Source organism: Leuciscus leuciscus (genome assembly GCF_965113295.1).
Source record: "Leuciscus leuciscus genome assembly, chromosome: 17".
NCBI classification, from domain to species: Eukaryota; Metazoa; Chordata; class Actinopteri; order Cypriniformes; family Leuciscidae; genus Leuciscus; species Leuciscus leuciscus.
Genome location: NC_138741.1, coordinates 6,716,517 through 6,738,957, shown reverse-complemented (window position 1 = coordinate 6,738,957; position 22,441 = coordinate 6,716,517). Strand labels below are relative to the sequence as shown.

Here is a 22,441-nt window from a genome sequence, read left to right as displayed (position 1 = left end):
GTAAATGCATCTAAATAAATTATTTCTATTGTGTAAATTTCAAAAATTATTGATTTGAAAAATTATTGAAAAAATATTTCAATGTTTTTGTATTCTCTCTCAAAAGTTTTGCGTTCCCCTGAGAAACTTTGCATTCACTTGCAAAGAACACAAAAGTTTTGCGAGCGAATGCAACGTTTCTCGGGTTATAAAAGCATTGAAATATATTTTTTCCTCCTGTATCATATTTTTCCACTGCTATGTCCCTTTAGGGGCTCTGTAGAAACGTAATCAATTTATAATTAATAAGAATTAACATATTTTAACATTTAAATTTTTTGTGATTTAAATGGTTATGTTGTCTTATATGTCTCAGTCAAAAAAATTAGCTAGTGAATAAGTGGCTGATTTAGTTTCATTAGTCATATTTATATACGCAATCATAATAGATTATATATTTAATGTTAAAAATATAATGAATTAATATTTTATTTGTGATTATTTACACCGGATCAGGGAAGGAAATAAAAGTAAATCTTGTATTTTGCAGATTAAATAAGAACCAGGACACAGGGTTTCACATTCACCTTTTAATTTCTGAATGCTGATACATATTGAGGTTTTTAAAACAGAGATTTCCCTCTTTTACATCGACTTCTGTCTTTTTCACTCAAGATTTATTCAATAAAGGACTTGAACAATGACATACAGTATATTCTGGCCTGCCAGACATGACAGCTGTGGAATATGGAGATGCTACTGCAAGCCGTTATGTTTTTTTAAGAGGATAGTGAAAAGACATTTTGACTCCTACTCTGAAAAACCTGGCACGTTCAACTCAAAAATACATGATATTATTTCAGCTTCAAATGGGTTTTAACAGATAGCCAGGACTTTAATAGTCTTTAAAGGCACAGCCTCTACTTAAGTCCCTGAATTTAAAAACATATCTTTATTTGACACGATTAAGCACGCGTGTGTAAATGTCTCAATTTCATATTAGAAATTGCAGATGCAGAGAGTAGTCGACGAGATTCATATTTAACACCATATTGTTGACATAGTACGGAGCCCCGAAAGGGACATGGTTATGGAAATAAATTGCTAGCGAACACAAGGATTATCGGCAGAACGCAAAACATTTGCGAGACAGCGTGAAAGCATTGACATCATTTTTTTCTCCCATCTCATTAATTTTTTCCATTAGGCCTACCATGTCCCTTTAAGGGCTCCATAATACAAAAATGGGGTTGAGTTCATACTTTGTTTATATTATCATATTATGTGTCATGCCGCTTGAAATGCGTTTCTACTTTATTTCAGTAGTTCGGTGTGGTTCGATTATATTTGTAACCATAGTAACGCAGTACCCGTGCACGTAGGGAAACAGGAAATGATATCGTCATACGGTAATCAGCTACAGTAATGCGTGAGCTCTATCAGTCGTCAGTTTCTGTGTCGATCGCTTTTCCTTCTCCCTTTTTGCTAAGGCAACGTCTGTGAGTATTTATCATTGTTTAACATTAGATTACTGCTTATTTTAATTTTGTAAGATTATTGAGAAGGCTAAGTTAGCTTTGTTTATTGCTGCTGGTTATTTTTTTGACTAGCTCGATCGCGTTTATCATATAGGCTACATTGCTATGTTAGCTAAGCTGTGCTATTTACACTGTTACTGTGTATCTGGGTTTGATTAATAATATTGACATCTCATTGTACTGTATTGCAGTTTCACAAAATTCCCAGTAAACTTCATGGAAATGATTCAACTGTGTCCTGGAGTTTCTTGGGAGTGTTTAAGCTGAATGGAACATAGCCCATGACAGTGAAAAGACGGCAACACAGCTAACGAAGGACATAAGGATTGCCATCCTACGGAGCAACTCAATATCAAGTGATAAGCGGCTAACACTACAGCGCCCTGTCAGCTTCAAACTAGCTTCTTCCCCTGATATTGAAAACGCGGTGAGTCACAATGTCACAACGTAGCAACAGTAAAAAAGGAAATGGAGATAACCAGTCTGAGACTGTGCGCTCAAGAAGCAGTCGCTCATCTGGTACATCGTCCAGCTCGAAAATTAGCATGGCCGTCGCCATGGCAAAGGCAAAGGCTGAAGCAGCGCAAGCTAGAGCGGCACATGCGCTAAAAGAAATTCAACTTAAAGTGGAGCAGGCAAGAGTTCAAGCTAATCTTGATGCTTTAAATGAAGAAAAAGAAAAGGATGCTGCCATAGCAGAGGCAAATGCTCTCGTGGCTGGTTTACAAGATATGGGCTTTGAAGTAAACAGTAAGGCTAACAGCCCAGTCCCCCAATCGGTCAAAGACCAGCGCGTCGCCGCCTATGTGTCGACACAAGCCAGCCTATGCAGCAGGGGTCTATCTGTCAGAAGAGGGAGTGACTATGCTTCGCCAACGCTTTATCCTCCACACCACCAACCAATCAATGTTATCCCTTCATCACCCCACCCACTCAATGCAAGTCAAACCCAAGCTGCTGCTTCCGCTGACATTATGCCACACCAAGTTCCTCAGACCAGTGGGGCACCGCCACAACAAAGCTTCAATCAGCCCCTCAACACCTCTCCAGCTCCTCAGCTTGGTGGGAATCGTCCGCAACAGAACATCAAACAGGATTCCTCATCTCCTGCGCACCCGCCTGTTCACAGGACGCCTTATGGAGGTAGCTATGACCATTCTACGTCCACTGGAGACCTCATCAAATACCTAGCTCGCAGCCGCCTGGTGACTTCAGGCATCACCACATATGATGACCAGCCAATGAACTATTGGGCCTGGAAAACATCGTTCCTGAACGCTATCGCCGATCTAGACTTGTCTGCTGCAGGAGAACTCGACCTCCTCACCAAGTATCTGGGAAAAGAGTCAGCAGAACAAGTAAGAAGGATAAAAACAGTCAACATTAAGGATCCAGCAACTGGACTGCACATGGCATGGGGGCGCCTCGACGAAATATATGGCTCGCCAGAGGCCGTCGAGCAGGCTCTGTTCAACAAACTAGAAAACTTTCCAAAGGTCACAACAAAGGATCCACAGAGACTCAGGGATCTAGCCGACCTGTTGTCAGAGCTACAAGCCGCCAAGGAAGACGGCTACCTTGCAGGCTTGTCATACTTGGATACCTCCAGAGGAATTAAGCCTATCATTGAGAAACTGCCATACAACATGCAAGAAAAGTGGCTTTACTTTGGTACAAGATACAAACAGGAACATTTAGTTAGCTTCCCACCTTTCTCCGTGTTTGTAAACTTCATCGCAGCAGAAGCAAGGGCTCGCACAGACCCAAGCTTTAACCTCTTCTCGCAAGCTCCTGCAGAGAGAAAGAGTAAATGGGAGAGGCCTACAAAGACATCGGTTTATGTTCACAAGACGCAGGTCTCAGGAACTGCTAAAGCTGAGTGTAGAGAAAGTACGGAACGCATTGATCCAAATAAACATTGCCCTCTGCATAAAAAGCCCCACCCTCTGAGGAAATGCAGAGGCTTCCGTGAGAAGAGCATAAATGATCGCAAACAGCTTTTGAAAGAGCATTACATCTGCTTTCGCTGTTGCTCCTCCACAGAGCATCTTGCAAAAAACTGCACTGCTGAGTTAAAATGTACAGAGTGTGAGAGCACTGCTCATGTGACAGCGCTCCACCCCTGCCCACCTACCTGGAAATCTAAGTCGTCCCCTTCCACTTCAGAGGATGGCGGGGAGGAGGACAGAGCAGACATCCAGGAGGTCAAGTCGACGTGCACTCAGGTATGCGGTGAAGGATTGAGTTCCAGAGCATGTGCCAAGATCTGCCTTGTCAGTGTGTTCCCAAACGGATGCAGGGAGGAGTCCAAGAGAATGTATGCCATACTGGACGAGCAAAGCAATCGCTCCCTGGCGCGGTCAGAGTTTTTTGAGGTTTTTAAAATCTCCGGAAGTTCCTACTCATATACACTCAAGACCTGTGCGGGGCGTTCAGAGACAGCGGGGAGGAGAGCCAGTGGTTACACTGTGGAGTCGGTGGACAAGAAATTAAGCATTCCTCTGCCTACACTCCTCGAGTGCAACCAAATCCCTAACGTTCGCTCCGAGATTCCTACGCCGGAAGCAGCCTACCATCATGCCCACCTGAAGCACATCGCCAATAAGATTCCACCACTGGATCCGAACGCCAAAATACTCCTTTTACTGGGCAGAGACATCTTACAGGCACACAAGGTCCGAGAGCAGATAAGTGGCCCAGGAGATGCACCGTTTGCTCAAAGGCTTGACCTAGGATGGGTTGTCGTCGGTGATGTGTGTCTTGGAGGTGCCCACAGACCACTTGAAGTGCGGAGTTACAAAACAGCCATCTTAGAGAACGGTCGTACGAGTTATCTTCAGCCATGCAACAACCAGATCAGAGTGAAAGAGGTATTTGGTCAAGTGTTTAAACCTCAGCATCATCCAGCACCTACCTCCACCCGTGGCTTAATGATGCTCAGTGGAGACTGCTTGGGGCAGACTGTCTTCGCTCGTACTCCCAACGACCACAGACTCGGTCCATCCATGGAGGATCTAGAGTTTCTGAAGATAATGGAAGCTGAGTGCTATCAGGACAGCTCCAAAAGTTGGGTTGCACCTTTACCCTTCCGGTCACCAAGACAGCGGCTGCCTAACAACAGGAAACAGGCTTTCGACCGTCTTGTCTCACTCCGGCGCTCATTGGAAAAACGACCACTGATGAAAGCCGATTTCCTAGAGTTTATGGAGAAGATGTTTAAGAAGGCACACGCAGAAGTTGCCCCGCCAGTGCAGCCTGGACAAGAGTGCTGGTACCTGCCCCTGTTCGGTGTGTACCATCCTAGGAAGCCAGATAAGATCCGTGTGGTCTTCGACAGCAGCGCGTCATGTGAAGGAGTGTCGCTCAACGACATCTTGCTCACTGGCCCCGACCTTAATAATAGCTTGCTAGGTGTTCTTATGAGGTTCAGGAAGGAACAGGTGGCGATCACCGCTGACATCGAGCACATGTTCCACTGCTTTGTCGTTAAGGAGGAACACCGTGATTTTCTCCGCTTCCTGTGGTATAGGAATAACGACCCTACCTCCGACATCGTGGACTACAGAATGCGGGTTCACCTTTTTGGGAACAGTCCCTCGCCTGCCGTCGCAGTGTATGGTATGCGACGGGCAGCTAAGGAAGCAGAAGCTGACTATGGCAGTGATGCAAGAAGATTCATTGACCGCGAATTCTATGTTGACGACGCTTTAAAGTCCTTCGGCACCGAGGAAGAGGCCATCAGCGTCCTCGGGCGTGCACAGAAAATGCTTGCAGCTTCTAACCTCAGGCTGCACAAAATTGCTTCAAATCGACCAGCAGTCATCGAAGCATTTCCATCCGAAGATCGCGCCAAGGACGTCAACAGCCTAGATCTTTTTGTTGATGATCTGCCCATCCAACGTAGCCTCGGATTGTTTTGGAACATGTGCACAGACACCTTCATGTTTCAAATCAAAGATGATCAGAAGCCATTCACTCGCAGAGGGGTACTCTCAACCGTGAACAGCCTCTACGATCCTCTAGGGTTCCTTGCACCCATCACGGTTCATGGAAGACTGATACTCAGGGAACTCACCACGCAATCAAAGGACTGGGACTCACCTCTTCCCAAAGACATGGAGATTGAGTGGACTAGATGGAAACAGTCACTCCAAGACCTAGAGGGGCTCCAGATACCACGCCCTTACACGTCCTTCTCCACCGCGGGCGCGCTAAGAAGAGAACTCTGTGTCTTTGCAGACGCATCAATCAAGGCAATAGCAGCCGTAGCCTACATCAAGGTGACAAGCCACCAAGAACAGACTGAGATTGGCTTTGTCTTCGGGAAATCGAAGTTGGCCCCCCAGCCTGGTTTGACTATCCCGAGACTTGAGCTCTGTGCGGCTGTACTCGCCATCGAGATCGCCGAGATGGTAGTCACAGAGATGGACACAACATTCGACAACATCACCTACTACACGGATAGCAAGGTTGTATTGGGGTACATCCAGAACCAATCAAGGAGATTCTATGTCTATGTACACAACAGGGTCCAACGAATCCATCAATCACCTTGTTCCGGCCAGTGGAAGTACGTCCCAACGCACCTCAACCCAGCTGACATTGGGTCAAGAACTGTGACACCAGCTTTGCTTAGCAGCACAACTTGGCTCAAAGGACCAGCCTTTCTCCATGATGCGCCTTCGCATTCACCTGAGCTTCAAGAGACTTATAACCTTATTGACCCTGACACTGACTCTGAAGTGCGTCCCCAGGTGGTGACAAGTCTCACACATGTGACCAGAGATGTGGTACACCCACAACGCTTTGAACGCTTCTCCAAGTTCAGCATTCTCCTTACAGCCATAGCACACCTCATCCACGTGGCTCGTTCCTTTGCCCACTCCACCCAGAATGAATGTCAGGGCTGGCACATCTGTCGCTCTACAGAGGAAGAGTTGCTAAGGGCTAAAGTGTGCATTGTGAAGAGTGTCCAGAATGAGTGCTATACAGAGGAACTCAAGTGTATCAACTCAGGATCCAACATCCCATCTTCCAGCAGCCTGTGGAAATTGCACCCCATCATGGACCAAGATCAACTTCTTAGAGTGGGAGGTCGGATTGGACAGTCAGATCTGAGGATGGACGAGGCTCACCCCATCATCATTCCTGGCCGACATCATCTCGCAACCCTGCTTGTGTCTCACTATCATGAAGCAGTGAAACACCAAGGAAGACATCTGACCGAAGGTGCCATTCGAGCGGCAGGGTTCTGGCTGGTAGGCACTAAACGCTGCATCAGCAGTCTGCTTCACAGATGTGTCACTTGTAGAAGGCTGAGGGGGAAGACCGAACATCAGCAGATGGCAGCTCTGCCAGCAGAACGGCTACAAGTAGCACCTCCTTTCACCTACGTAGGTGTCGACGTCTTTGGACCATGGGACGTTGTTTCACGCCGCACAAGAGGAGGAGTCTCCAACTCTAAACGATGGGCTGTGATGTTCTCGTGCATGTGCTCAAGGGCAGTTCACATCGAGGTAATTGAAGCAATGAGTACCAGCAGCTTTATCAACGCCTTGAGGAGGTTCTTTGCAGTCAGGGGCCCTGCAAAGCAGATTCGCTCTGACTGCGGAACTAACTTCGTCGGCGCCTCTCGTGAGCTGGAGATGGACAAGACTAATCCAGGCTTCAACAGTGTGAAAGAGTACCTGGACACCCAGAGCTGCACCTGGGTATTCAACCCGCCCCACGCGTCTCATATGGGTGGCTCGTGGGAACGCATGATTGGCATTGCCCGCCGTATTTTGGACTGCATGCTGCTTGAGCAGAGGAGGTCTCACCTTACACATGAAGTTCTGACCACACTTATGGCCGAGGTAGCTGCAATCATGAATGCTAGACCGCTCATCCCAGTATCATCGGATCCGGAATCGCCTGTCATCCTCACGCCAGCAATGCTTCTGACTCTTAAGACTGGCTCTGCACCACCTCCTCCGTCAGGAAGCTTTGAGGAAGCGCATCTCGTCAGAGAGGAGTGGAAGCGGGTTCAGGGCCTAGCAGACATGTTTTGGAACAGGTGGAAACATGAATACCTCAAAACATTGCAGCTTCGGCACAAGTGGCAAGGAAAAAGGCCGAACCTTATAGAAGGAGACATAGTTCTCTTGAAAGACAATCAGGCGAAGAGAAATCAATGGCCTACGGGCATCATCACAAAAACCCTTCCAGGAGAAGATGGATTGGTTCGGAAGGTTCAAGTTGAAGTCGTCAAGGATGGAACCAGAAAGACCTTTTCTCGGCCCATTACAGAAGTGGTTCTGCTTCTCTCTCCAAAGACTGATTCTGTTAATTAATGTGGGCTCTTTAAAGATCCCAAGCGGGGAGTGTCATGCCGCTTGAAATGCGTTTCTACTTTATTTCAGTAGTTCGGTGTGGTTCGATTATATTTGTAACCATAGTAACGCAGTACCCGTGCACGTAGGGAAACAGGAAATGATATCGTCATACGGTAATCAGCTACAGTAATGCGTGAGCTCTATCAGTCGTCAGTTTCTGTGTCGATCGCTTTTCCTTCTCCCTTTTTGCTAAGGCAACGTCTGTGAGTATTTATCATTGTTTAACATTAGATTACTGCTTATTTTAATTTTGTAAGATTATTGAGAAGGCTAAGTTAGCTTTGTTTATTGCTGCTGGTTATTTTTTTGACTAGCTCGATCGCGTTTATCATATAGGCTACATTGCTATGTTAGCTAAGCTGTGCTATTTACACTGTTACTGTGTATCTGGGTTTGATTAATAATATTGACATCTCATTGTACTGTATTGCAGTTTCACAAAATTCCCAGTAAACTTCATGGAAATGATTCAACTGTGTCCTGGAGTTTCTTGGGAGTGTTTAAGCTGAATGGAACATAGCCCATGACATTATGTTTATATTATAATATTACGTTCACTTAAGACATAACCGACTATGTTTATGTAAATACTCGCCAAAACGGCTGTTTAACCATAATTTTGTGTGTTTTTGTCCTTACAAGCGCGAAAGAGAATTCATAATTCAGTCGTGAGCTCTCTTTCGCATCGTCACGCTTTTGCTGATTTATCCATGCTCTGCTCTGCTCTTTATCCTAGACGTTTACATTTTTTAACGTTTTATGAGACATGCAGCAAATGTATGCCAACTTATATCCAGCCGGGTAGATCAGCACGTTAAAATTCAAATGTGCGCATCTGTGGACAATTGTGGACGTGAGTTCTGACTGGATCTCTTCTCAAATCGTCCCTCCCTTACACACTCGTCTCGTTTTCATTTGTTGATGAAAATGTCAATATATTTTCATCATAGTTTTTGTCATTCAAAAGTGGTTTTTATTTAGTTATCGTCTCGGTTTCGTCAGTGAAAAAATGTCGTTGACAAAATTAAAGGAATAGTTCACCCAAAAATTTAAATTATGCCATAATTTACTCAACCTCAAGTTGTTCCAGACCTGTATGAGTTTCTTTCTTCTGCTGAACACAAAATACATTTTGAAGAATATGGGTAACCAAACAGTTATTGGACCTCATTGACTTACTCTATGTTCCCACAGCCTTATGTTCCCACAGCGGATGTTATTGGGCTATCCATGTACCAGTACAAGCACTAAAACCTACCCTTCGTGGGGGAATTAGGCTTGATTGTTTGACATACCTAAAACCTACCCCTCAGGGGGAGACTTGTCTGGGATGTAATTGGGCTATCCCTGTACCAGCACAAGCACTAAAACCTACCCTTCATAGGAGACATAGTTAAATGAGAGAACATAGGGCTGTGGGAACATAGGGCCTAATTTTCTAAATTTTCAGTAAAAAAAACATTCTTAGAAATGTGGGAACATAGGGCTGTGGGAACATAGGGCTGACCCCATAGTGGAAAAATGGGGTCCATCAACTGTTACAAACATTCTCTTCAAAATATCTTCTTTTGTGTTCAGCAGAAAAAATAAATTCATACAGGTTTGTAACAACTTGAGGGAGAGTAAATGATGATAATTTTTGGGTGAACTGTCCCTTTAACACTGCTTCATAAATAGCTATTCTGTATATTTTCCTACTGAATGATAGAAGCCCAAAATCAACAACTACACTGCTCTTCACATGGTATGAAATTTCAAAGTTTGTGCCTTTAATGACCTGAATATTTAAAGAAGCAACAGTCAGCTGTTTTAATCTGCTGTAAAAGGCCAAATATGGTTCAGAGCACTTTAAAATCATACCCATCTCATTGAGGAACAAATGCTGCATTTTAATCTTGCTGTAAAACCTGGAAACACAAAGCCAACAAAAAGAACGGCAACCAGATTATCACAACCCCAATGAATTTTATTATTTTATTTTTTTTTAAATTTTTTTTTTACTGTAGGTAATTTCAAAATTAAAATTGTGACAAAATGACAAACTGTTCCTGAGGCAGATTTTTTTTTTTCAGTAAAGTTTGATATAACCATTTGAACAGCTACAAGATCTCAAATACATAAAACCTTGAATTTGATAAAGCATGTTTAAGAGATTAGGATTGTCATCATTTTCACAGTATAAAACACCTTTCTAAACATATCATGTTCTAAGATCCAATGGTGTTTGCTATGCTTTTCTTTTAGAGTTGATTCACTGCTGCCCCCTCCATGATACAGAGATTTACAGCTCTAAGTGACTCCAATACACACGACTGTGATCGGGAATGATACGACAAACTGTGAGTTTCTCTGTGATACAAGCTATGCTAGTGTAATTGCACAGTGTTTCTAAACATTTAAACGATTCTCCCACATATGACTAAATTCCTAAATGCTACAAAAGTAAAACCACTACATGGAGTGAAGGACCCGCTTTGTGTTGTTGTACCAAATCACCACTAACGCCTGCTCAACTCTGATAAGGTACTTTAATACTGAACACGCTCAGAAAGTGGAGGCCAAAAAATGTGAGACACATTCAAATTGTCATTGTTAATACATGCAACATCAAGCAACTGAAGAGGTTTAAGAAGCCAACTAAGAGAGATAAAAAACAATTAAAAAAAGATTCAGTTTAAAGGCTTAAAAAAGCCATGTTTTGAAAGGTTTCTAAATGATAAAAAACACTGTACATGCCTAATGATTAAAGTAATGAAGTAATGTCCGTAAACAACTATCAACTTAATTGCCTCTTTCGGTCTAGAAAAGCTTTTCTTTTGTGAGTGTATTTTTAACAAGATGGTTATTGAATTGAATATATATATATATATAGTTACAGCACAAAAAGTTTATGGCTGAGTTTAGCAGAATTGTCAAATCGATTGCACTTTGTCCATCTATTTTAAATCATATATCATGTCAGGCATTGTAGTCAATACATAAATTTGGTTCAGCTACAAGCTTGTTTTAAAAAGTCCCTCTCAACAGAAGAACATGCATTTGTTTATAGGCTACATATATCATGAAACAAATGTTATGTTTGCCAAACACATCTCAGTGCATTTTTGCTAAGAACTATTGTTCTAAGAAAGATTGGTTCGGAAACACTTTGCTACCCAGTAGTTGTTGAGTTGGGGCGGAAATGAGAGCAGCCCCCATAAAAAAGAAAGTATGCTCATAAACAATAAGTAATTATGGCTGGGTGACTCCAGACATAAGACCAGTGGGACATGCATGTGTTTGTTTCTCCCAAAATCATACCAAGAAATCAAACAAATAATCTACACTCAAACATTTCATAAATATGTACAAAACAAGTTCAATAACCCTAAAAGAGTCTCAGAGCAGCGGTATGTACACAGAAGTGTTGCCTAAATGGATGAGTGTCAAAGATCAGAAGCGAAAGGTTGCACATCGCTTTGGTTACCTCATTACAGAGCAAGGCTGCTTTTCAATATTTGAACATTTTGGCTGCATTCCCTTTTCCCCTCCTCTGCCTTCTCCTGTTGCGTCTCCTCGTGTTGCAGGTTAGACAGCTAAAGCGCTCTCGGAGCATTTGCACAGTCACATGGCTTCAGGGTCTGAAGAAAGGGCGTTCTTTGATCTGGATCGGGTGAAAGGTCTTAGGGATCTAGGAGGAGGCTGAGAGAGAGACAAGATCTGTGAGAATATGTCTGAGTCATTCAGAGAGCAATGCACACTTCATGTTTACTGTTCACAAAATAAACATGATCACAAGATCAGGTCAACACGAGTAAGGACATCTGTGACGTGTCAATCCAAGGAAAGACAAACACCTGTCCTACATCTTTTGGGAATGCATGAGTGAACATGCTTTGTGTGCAAAGGTTTTTAGTCAGTTAGCTTAGTCAGGAGTTAAACTGGTCCACCAGCTTTGCAAGTGTACGCAGTGGTTGATGTAAAAAAAAAAGTGCTGGTATTCTCTTGTGCACCGGCTGGGATATGCAAATCAGCATCATAAAAAAGAACTTCCGATAGGGTAGATCGACACTGCTTGCATTCACGTGATTTGTCGAGATGAGAGATATATAACTCATGCAGTGCCCCTGGGTAGTGATGATGGGAGAAGCGACGCTTTTCGAAACTTGCTTCACAAAATGATTAACCGTTTCGAAGCGCTCGAAACGCCACATGCTGACGACCCCTGCTGATCAGAACAGTGGAAATGCAGCAAAAACTCAGGCCAAACATGCATAAAAACACCTTTTACACACCAATTGCAAATGCTTTATTGAAGGTGTAATCAATTAAATGCAATTAACAAATTATCTAATATCATTAAATATGAAGTATCTTTATAATATGTGATATTTTATTCAACTGTAGCACCTGTTTTGTTCATTTTATGAAGGGCTTGGTAAATCAGACCGATAAGAGACTTTTAAAGACCCCCTGTAGTCAATAATTTTGAACCTCTAAAACTCATCTTTGATCACCAAAATGGCATATAAAAAAAAAATAAAAAAAATTATAAAAAAAAAAAAGTGTCATGCCTTAAAATAGCTTGAATGTAACTCTAAACTCTTGCCTTATTTAGTATACACGGTTCTATGAATATGCAAATTAGCCCCGCCTCCACTCACTCACACCAGCTCACAGCATCACAGGACGTCCACTCTTAGAGTAACAACATTGAACGGATGAACATCAAGGATTTTAGAGATGCCTTTGTAACTCTTCTAATGTAAGTCAACAGTTCTTAATCGTAGGTGTACTGAGAAGACATTTGTTCAAGGCGTGGATCGGTTGACTCTAGCTGGTGGTGAACGCAGCAGCGTTGGTTAGTGATTGAGCAGGTTAGACACAACACAGCTAGCAGCCATGTCTTCTCCTTAAGACTCACTGCAAACGAATGCTAACCGTGACCTGAGGTAAGAGTGTTAAGGTGATGATACACAGGGCAACTTTTTGAGCAATGTTGCCGTCAACGGGCAACCAGATGAGACACAGGGCCCATGACCGATCTAAATTATCCAGAATGAAATGTATTGCCCATTTTCAATGGGAAAATGCCCAAGCAACAATCGCTCGGCAAGATTGCATTGCTCAAAAAGTTGCCCTGTGTATCATCACCTTTAGACTCACTCAGAGACTCGCTCAGTCAACTCTTGCTGGTGAACAGCAGGCTTGGTGAGTGATTGAGAAGGTTAGTCACAACAGAGCCCCAGTGCAGCCAGGCAAGTCCGAAAGCAGGGGTACCTCAGGGGCACGCCTCTTAAATCTGAACTGGAGTGAAGCAGATGAGGCAAAATCCTCCTTCTCCTGGGGCTCCTGTGAGGATTCAGGTGGGGGTGCGGATTTATCCTCGAAGGACTCAGGGGGGGAAAGCTGTGGAGTCGTGGGATCAGGTTGAGGTATAGCGGGCTGCGATTGGGTCGGGGTGGGTGTGGGAGTCAGCGGGCCAGGAGGCTCCACGTTCAACATCTCATATTCGGTCAAGTCAAAATCATGGCCTGTACCATGACAATCAAAACAAAGACTGTGACACCACTGCATTTAAACTCTGAATATATATTAATGGGGTGTCAAAGTGTTTTTAAATCCATTATACATTTCATTATGTGTAATCGTGTAAAGATGAATGACAATCTGTTGAGTCACCATAGTTAGTTTTGACACTGTGTGATAGACAATGATGCTAACAAATGATTGGTGCAGCTGACAATATACTTCCTGTTCCTCAGGAAAGCGATTTCTATACATTGTGCTCTTCCTGAAATAAGAATCTCGCATCTATAACTGGAATGGGAAACTGGTTTATCACTAGCTAATCACTTTCTGTACTTGGAGAACTGATGAATAAAATGAAAACTAGACACTCGTATTAAATAACACTAAAGGCACGTTCACACAGAGCATGATAACTATAACAATAATTATATTATTAACATACCATCGGACGATAACGTTCTGTTTATTATAAGAGTGCACTGTAATGATGTCATGTCAAGCCTTTTATAGCCGGCTGGATTCTGATTGGCTGTCAATGTTTATATTGCTCATCAGCAGGAAAAAATCTTTCTAAAAAGTAATTCCCATGATGTTTTTTTTTTTATCTCTGTCATTATCGTTAGGGGTCATTAACAAAGGATGCGTTTTAAAAACTTGAGACAGTGGAATGGAAAAAACGTAATCTAGAGATGCGTTTTTTAAAAAGTTTAACTTTTTGCGTGAGACACTGAAAAAGATGCAAGTGCAATGGTAATAAATGCTGGTCTAGTGCATGTTTACATAGAAAAACAATGGAAAAACAGTGCAGTGGAATGAAAAAACACATTCTGTGTAAACGGCCCCTTATAGTTGTGACTACGGTATTCTCATAGAAGTAAAATGATTATTAAAACAGTAAAGTTATCGTCCTTGTTGTGAACAGGCCGTAAGTCTTGTCATTTGGTTATGGGCTGATGAATGTTTGGCAGAGAGAAACAGTATGGGGGAATGGATAAATATGTGTAACAATGTATATTTTCTTTGAAAAAGGAGATCTTTAGCAGAATGTCCTGGCAGCTCTTTTGTATTCAGCTCAAGTGAATGAAAAAAGCACAGTCAAGTCTTCTCGAAGAAATGGTTTTGAATGAGAAACAGGCAGAAATAAAAAAATTCTTTGCTGAGATCTTCAACTTAGCTCTCAGATCACATGTGAAAACATGTGGTTTAACACACAATTTGCCTCCTTCATTTGTGATTTGTCATTTGCTGAACATGTGCAAACATAAATGAGATTTGAGAGCTACAGTGGAAGTGAAGATTTCAGTCTGTTCCTCACACAAAGCCATCGAATGACTACACAACACCTGGAATGTGGCAGACAAGTTGTCTAGGTACTTTTCTGGTCCTTTTTTATATATTTGGAGCAAAGACGGACCTTAATCATGCACTTTAATCGTATGAAAAAGAGCAGGAATATTCTGTCAAGTATCTCTTTTTCGGTCTGAAACAACATGACGTTGAATAATGATTTTTTTTGGGTGAACTATCCCTTTAAGAGCTTCTTTTTTTTACGATCCTTTCACTGAATCACAGTAATGTGTCATAGAAGTAAATGAAGATTAGAGAACAATAAACAATTTTCGATTTCAAACATTTACCCAGGACATTGGCAGGGCCACAACACTCGGGTTAAGGATTAATTACATGTAAGGGATGATTGAGAGAAGCAGCTAAACCAAACAGGATTAGCAGAAATCTGATTGGCTATAGGATCTTCTTCAAAGGGTTAAGAGGAATACAGCACTGATCACTTGGCTCGGCATTGCTTACCCTTGCTGTAACCGGCCTCTGATTTGCTGCGCATCATGGTGCGTGTCCTGTGCTGCGTGTCTGCAGGTTGAGTGGTTACAGAACTCGCATTCTTAGCCTGGCCTTCTGCCTGGAAAGATGACAGGTCCTGCATGCTGAAACTGCGGAGTCGCTCGGAGAGAACGCCCTGACCCTGGATCGAGAACACGGAGAGTCAGATGGAACTCCTTAAGAACGTCTAAATACTGTCATGCTTTGAACTAGACTATCATCAACAAGCTGTTTTGTTCGTAGAAAAGGAGCATGATGATGTTGAAGTATTTAAGTTTTGTTTATCTAGCCTGTTTAAATTACGATAAGGTGTAAATATAGTAAATATTCACTTCAAAAGAAACTTATATTTTGTCAAATTAAACTAACACTCAGTTGATGTATACGTTAAAATGTATTGTCTGATGAAGAGCCGCTAAGACTCGAAACGTCACCTGTGCTGAGAACATGAATTTTTTTTTTTTTTTTTACTTTTCCTTCCTTTTTAAAAAAATGTTTGAGGTTGAACATTGTGCTTTGTTGCCCGTTAGATATTTGAATTGTGTTAAATCTTTATAGGTTAAAATGTACCCAAAAGTAATGATACTTTTAAGCAATAAATACCATGTTGTCTGGCCTTAGAACTATTGGGTAAACTATTATCAAACATAACGTATTTGTGTTACACGTTAACGTACACGTAACGCATTACATAATTGTATCGAACTGTATTAAACCCTAAAACCAGTGTAATCATTTTGACATCTTTTAAACTGATATTCAATTCATTATAGATGTGAAACTCACATGAAGAAATAAAAAATGGAATATTCAATAAAATTGTGACATCTAATAAATGAAGTTTTTACAAGAATTGTAGTGTTGACTGCATTTGTCATGATCAACTTATTCAACCCTGCTACCAGCGTTATTATAAAAATAAATGATCAAATAAACATTTTTATTAGATTTTTATTCGAAAATATATATTTTTTATCAATATCTACAGTATTGTCTGAAAGCTATTTTGTCTCAGAGAAGCTCGCCTATAAGTCATAGCTTTATTTAGGCTAAATTTGCAACCATGTTACCAATTTTAACTTTATTTTACAGTGTCATTGTTACATGCAGTTACTATAGTTATAACTATAAATTATGCATAATTACTAAACTAAACCTACATGTTACTTAATATTACTCAGTACTTAAATGTATAATTTTTGTGTATAACAAAGACACCTTCAAATAAAGTGTAACCTAAATTGTATTTATTTGTTTGTTTATTTTTTTATGTCCACATTCATGTTTATTTACTGTTTATTACTAGACAATAATGAAACAACACAAACCTATGTTCAGAATTTGGTCATTTTGGTAACAGACTCGTGACAACAAACTTCAAGAGCTTGAAGCCTTTGTACTCTTTTCATGGAAGTGCCATTTCCTTTAACAACAAGATAAGAGTATTAGATTACCTTGCTGGCAGCCATTACTGCAGCTGTTGCTGCCACATTCAGGCCTCTCCTTCCAAAATGCACCAGGGTGTCATAGCTTTTATCTTTTGCTTGGCAAAGGTATTCATCGATGTCCTGAGAAAGAGACATAAAGAATATTTCACATATGCTGTATGAACAATGGAACTGACAGTGTGCAACTGATCTGTTTCATTTAGATCAGCATCATGTTTAACTTTCTATGAGCAAAAGAACAGTTTTCACTTTATCTTTGTTATTAGTGTTTTGTCAAATTTATTTGGACTTAGTTTGTCCTTCTGACGAATTTCCTGCCTGAAGAGAAGAGGAAAGACTGTGGAAAACATGTACCATTTCCTTACCACTGCTCATCCTCAGTCAACCAGGTTACAGGAAAAAGAGTCAAATGTGCACTTCCTCCTCGACTCTAACAATTCACTTTCTTAGCATTAAAACAGAAAGATTCTCCACAGCTGTTAAGGATGCTTGTTAGTTTGTTTAACATTTAGAATAGAAATGCTTTAAAAAGTGATTTTTATATAAAAAAAAATTAAATGTATTAGTGAAAGCTCTATAGTATCTATTGATATTTTTTCAGCCTAGACAGGGTAAAAATAAATAGATCATCACAAAAGAAAAAAAAAAGGATCCAAATACATTACCTTCTCCTTAGAAGACAGTGTAGGGTGGACAAATTTTCTATACAGCACACTGGATCCCTTTGTGTACGGGGAAAGTAACCACACGACAAAGGCAATTTTGAGCTCATAGTAGAATGGGAGCCTTCAAAACACAATAAAAGACAATAAAATACAATCATACACTCATGTGTCATGGTGGTCAACGCCCACATCAAACCGCCATTTGCATCAGCAGAAATAAAAATATGAATAAGTCCTAACAATAGAAATGATCAAAGCAATGATGCATGTCCTTACCAGCACAGAAAGATGTCAGTAATCACTTCAACTGTTGTAAAAAGTGCAAATATTATCCAGTACATCATCCATTTCACCTGGTTGAAATAAAGCAGTTTAGGAATCAGCAGGCAAAAAAATGAATACAAAAATTCAGGTTAATAAGCTCAACTGATGGAAACATATCTGAGCTGTACTTACATATTCTCTCACATCTTTTGATTTAACAGCTTTATATGAGGAGTATGCCGGGTAAAGGGTACCAAATATGAGCCTGTGAAAAATGCAACAAACATGCTTAAGATAAACAGAGACAAGTGGGAAACAGACAGAAAAGGACATGGGTATTTTTCACTGATCAGGCAAGACATCATATTTGTACGGGACAAGTTGTCATTGGTCACATTAGGTCTTATGTCTGTTTGAGTTGGACTTTTAGGGTAGCTTTACTCAACAACTGTGCTAAAAAAGGAAACGTTTTTCCTTTGCGTTTTTCCCTTACAGATGACAACACTGTCAAAACGATCCCCGTTCACACGGATCCGCGTAAACGATTAAAAACACTGTATTATACTGTCAGGCCAGTAGATGGCGATGTCACTTTGTAAAGAAAAACTACGCGCCATGTAAAACGCATGGCATGAAGTCACTGTTTTCACAAATTTACATTTTTTGTAGTTTACATGGAGACAATGACGGTGTCGTTTTCAAAAACTCACACTTTGAAACCGTTTTCAAAAGTCTGGGGTTTTAGGCCCCCAAAATGCTGTTGTCTGATACATGCAAAAAAAAATTCATTTTTAGTTGAAAACCGTGTTGAAACCCCTAAGATGGGTTTTCTTTGTATCATTGTTTTCTGTTTCCTTTGTTTGAATGAGTTATTATGGTTATTCATTGTTTGATTAATCCTCCTCACCTGTTTCTTGTTTCCTCCCCTTGTTAACCTTGATATCCACCTTATTCCTACGCCCAATGACGCTTTGCGTGAATTATGGGTGTAACTTCCGTTACTTCAGCTGTAAGATTGTTAACTTCAGCTGTAAACAATCAGTGAAAGGCTCGCTCTATAACGCAATACGTTAAAAAAGTGTCACGATGAGATGACATTAATCTACTCACCCTTCATCCATCGAACATTAAAAGGAAATTTAAAAGTGTAAAAGCATCAACAAGGTACTTTCAACAGATCAAATAACCCCAAAAGTGCGAGTATTTGGTTAAATATCACTGTAGTAATATATCTGTATTATGTAACTTATGTTGCCTTAAAAGAGCTCTTGCCATAGATATTCTTGTTATAACATGTCACGTTAAAATACCAAGTATAACGTTATACTCTGGATGAGCTGTCAATTTTCAATTTTCCATCATGTCAAACTGACGGATCAGCTTTATTTGTAGGGCAACCTTATGAATTGAAATGATTCGTTTCAGCCTTTTTGAATGGAAGTTCCCCAAACCGGAAGTGCCACCCATAATTCAAAACGCAGTGAGGTCGTCAGGAATAAGGTGGATAGGGCTTGTTTTCAGTCATTCTTTGTTCCCTTCTCATCAGTGTTTGATGGTCGTTCCATTCATATTTTGAGATTTCTGATAACCTGAGAATTTTGTTATTTTGAGTTTGTTATTGAATAAAGCCTGCTGCGCATAGATCCAGCTATTTTTCTATATACATTTTAAAATGTATATACTATGTATAATAGTATCTTTTCTATCCTGTTTTATGAATTGTTAAAAATTTTGCTGAAAGCCATTAAATATCTTATTTACAATTTAAGTTGTTTGACTTAAATTGTAAATAATTTAAGTAAATAATTTTTATTTTTATTTATTAACTTAAAATAATTTTTATTTATTTACTTAAAATTGTAAATAATTTATTTCCCCCGGGAAATAAAAGTGAATTATTGATATTTCAAAAAGGTGTCTCTGTTACACTGTAATTATACATTTAAGTAGGCTACTGAGTAGCCTAATGTTAAGTAACTACATAGGGTTTGGTTTGGTTTAGGGTTAGTTGCATGTAATTATGCATAATTGTTAGTTATTACTATAGTATTTGCATGTAACATGTAGCAATGACACTGTAAAATAAAATGTTACCCAACTATCCCCAGTCTCCCCTAGCAGAAAATTCGTCAAAATGACATCATTGCTGGTATTACCTCATTTGCGCATGTAGGCCTACTAAGAGCTCTTCAGAAATAACATGGTTTTAAAGTTATGTAGGGTTTATTTGTAAGATAATTTAAAGACAATTACATGATTTAAAATATTAAAAATTACATAACAATAGCCAGTTATAATTTCCATCTAGGTCCACTTCCCTGAAAGGAAACCGCTCCACTCCCTTTCCATTATTGATATTTGAGATAACCTCCCTTTGGTAGGCCTGGAGTCTCCTTTAATCAGCCAAGAATACATTTCTTTCAATTCTTGTCTATTGCAGCGCCATTGTAAGCGTGTAAACAGGCGACAGATCTGTACGACCCCGTTTATATTCCAGGTTTACATTCTGCAAGCTTGATAAAAATAGACTTGACAAGTAAATGCTCGTCAAGGGCGCAAAGAAAACATCAGAAGCCAATGGGACGGAACGAATAGCATTTGCTCTGCTGTATAGGTTAAATGGGTTTTTGGAAAGTGCTAGATAGCCAAAAGAAGTGCCCTGCACCTGTGTTTAAGCATTTGAGTTTAGCAATATCCCAGTGTCCTCTCTTTCTCCCAACCAACCAGGCCAGCAACAGCTGCGCCTCTGACCAGATCAAATGACCGACCCACAACCCGAATCCAGAGTCACTCCTGTCCTGACCCACAAAGCAAAACATTACCGACTAAATAGTGTGGACTATCTAGGGCACAAACACAGGTTTGTTGCATTTGTCGTCTATTTTTAGGCTCTTCACACAGCTAGTTTACTACACAAGTGTTGGCATATGTGCAGAGTCATCGGATATTGTGATCTAAAATTAATTGAACAGCTATTTAGAGATAGCAGACACAGCAAGGTTTGACTGAAGCGCGATAACAAAGATATTTACGTGGAATAAATTGAAACGCGCACTTCAAATGTTAAGTAAATAATAGCGATGATTAAAAATAAAACAAATGGTGAAAAACGCACACATTAGTGGCCACCAGCTGGTTGACCATCCCATTGTCTTTCCATTATACTGACACATCAAAGACCTGCTCGATTCCAAACAACAGATTCAACATTCATTTTTGCATTTTCACTTAATTATGCAATTGAATCAAGTGTTGAACACAATGTATTGCTTCAATAGCTGAGGCTAAAACAGTTTTTATATCCTGCATAATTCACCGTGTCACTGGTGTCAGATTCTCATTTAGGAGAATCATCCATTTCCCTTAGCTTGCAAGTGTACAGTAGTTAGCCTTTGTAATATAGCCTATCAACATATAAACAAAATAATCAAAATACTAATAATCAGGACGAATCTGGCCTGATACATAACCATATTTGATTCAGTTCTGCCTAGAATTAAGAGGTGCTCTAGAAACCCTTGCATTATCGCATCAAAAAAAAATCTGAAAAACAACATATTTATATTATGATTAAGCATTCTCGTGCATCCCAGTGAAAATGCCGTAAAAGAGCAGAATGAAGACTTACACCACAAGCCTAGAAATAATCCAGGAGACCATTGCGCTGCGAGCGGCGTGTTGTCAGCAGGGAGGAGTTTCCTTCACACTGATGTCGGCATTGAGCGCTTGACAGACAGACGCGACAGCGCATGCGCACTGATCTCAACATGTGGCTTCTAGATAATGGGCAAAAATAACAACAACTTATACGACCCAAAAATAGATATATATATTAAGTAACATTAGTGAAAAAGGTTATTATAATTATGCTTTTATATGTATAATATATCGCCTATATTTGTATAATGTATAGGCTATATTAGTGCTGTCAATCGATTAAAACAATAACTAATTAATCGTACATTGTTCTGTAAATAATCGCACCTAAAATTAAAGTTTTAATATATATTTTTAATAATTTTACATTTAATCTCCAAATTAAAATAAACAACAAACACAGTATAGCCTATATTTTAAATATTTGTTTAATGGGATCTTTTTATGAAAGAAGGCATCACCAATACCAATACTCCTGCTGATGTCTTTATGAAATTGATGCTTCTCTCAATTTTAGCAATTAGCCATTCAGCTGTATAACTGAGTAGGCTATACAGTATAATTGAAAGCTATACATTTTAATATTTATTTGGCTTAAAAAAAAAAATGTATTTAAGTGAACTTATAACAATCTTCACATAAACCCATTATAATAAATGTAGCTGTGCCTGTGGCTTCAATATATCAGGGCCAATTTTTTTCTTCTATTGGCCCAGTCAGACCAGTTCAGATTTTTACTTGCCCTGTCAAAATGCACAAAAGGTTATTGTTTTCGTTGTTTTGACCCATGTAAGCTTGTATACAGTTTTTTAAGATTTTCAGGTATGTCTTACATGTAGGATATTACAAGTTATCAAACACTTCACAGTCTTGACTGCATAAGTTATAAATTAAATATAGATTAAATCCTAATTAAAGAAACAAAAGGTATTCAGTCAAGAGCAGTGAGTGATTCTTTAGTACTTTGATTATTATTAATGATAGACAGCAGTGGGTTTATTAGGCTGCTGTCATAAGACCTGCCGCACATTACGCGGATCTGACTAAACTGGCATTATGGCATCATTTTGTGTGTTGTTGTCCATTCAAGCACTGTCTGAAGCGGCTTTCTGTGCGCATGAGTCGTGTGTGTGTCACACAGACAGGAGATGCACAGTATTGCACTG

General features: G+C 40.1%; 2 protein-coding genes across 4 annotated transcripts; one reads left to right on the top strand and one right to left on the bottom strand.

Moving 5' to 3' along the window:
- Nucleotides 1-74: 74 nt before the first annotated feature.
- LOC309479574 (uncharacterized protein) lies at nt 75-10,548 on the top strand. Of its 2 annotated transcripts, none has more exons than XR_014199319.1 (2): nt 75-8,094; nt 8,325-10,548. XR_014199319.1 is itself a non-coding variant. In XM_082143696.1 (2 exons), exon 2 carries the CDS (start codon nt 1,955-1,957, stop codon nt 7,847-7,849), a length of 5,895 nt encoding a protein of 1,964 aa, XP_081999822.1. In that variant the 5' UTR covers nt 75-1,478; nt 1,709-1,954; the 3' UTR covers nt 7,850-10,548. The 2 variants fall into 2 exon arrangements, 1 of the variants encoding a protein (XP_081999822.1); XM_082143696.1 differs by having other exon boundaries at nt 75-1,478; nt 1,709-10,548.
- reep1 (receptor accessory protein 1) lies at nt 10,403-21,577 on the bottom strand. 2 transcript variants are annotated; one of them, XM_082143872.1, is made up of 8 exons: nt 21,247-21,577; nt 17,811-17,883; nt 17,631-17,707; nt 17,355-17,475; nt 16,696-16,809; nt 15,212-15,383; nt 13,151-13,404; nt 10,403-11,572 (listed from the first exon to the last, which is right to left on the bottom strand). In XM_082143872.1, exons 1-8 carry the CDS (start codon nt 21,276-21,278, stop codon nt 11,495-11,497), a joined length of 921 nt encoding a protein of 306 aa, XP_081999998.1. In that variant the 5' UTR covers nt 21,279-21,577; the 3' UTR covers nt 10,403-11,494. The 2 variants fall into 2 exon arrangements, with proteins under 2 accessions (XP_081999998.1, XP_081999999.1); XM_082143873.1 differs by lacking the exon at nt 13,151-13,404 and having other exon boundaries at nt 21,247-21,464.
- Nucleotides 21,578-22,441: the final 864 nt, after the last annotated feature.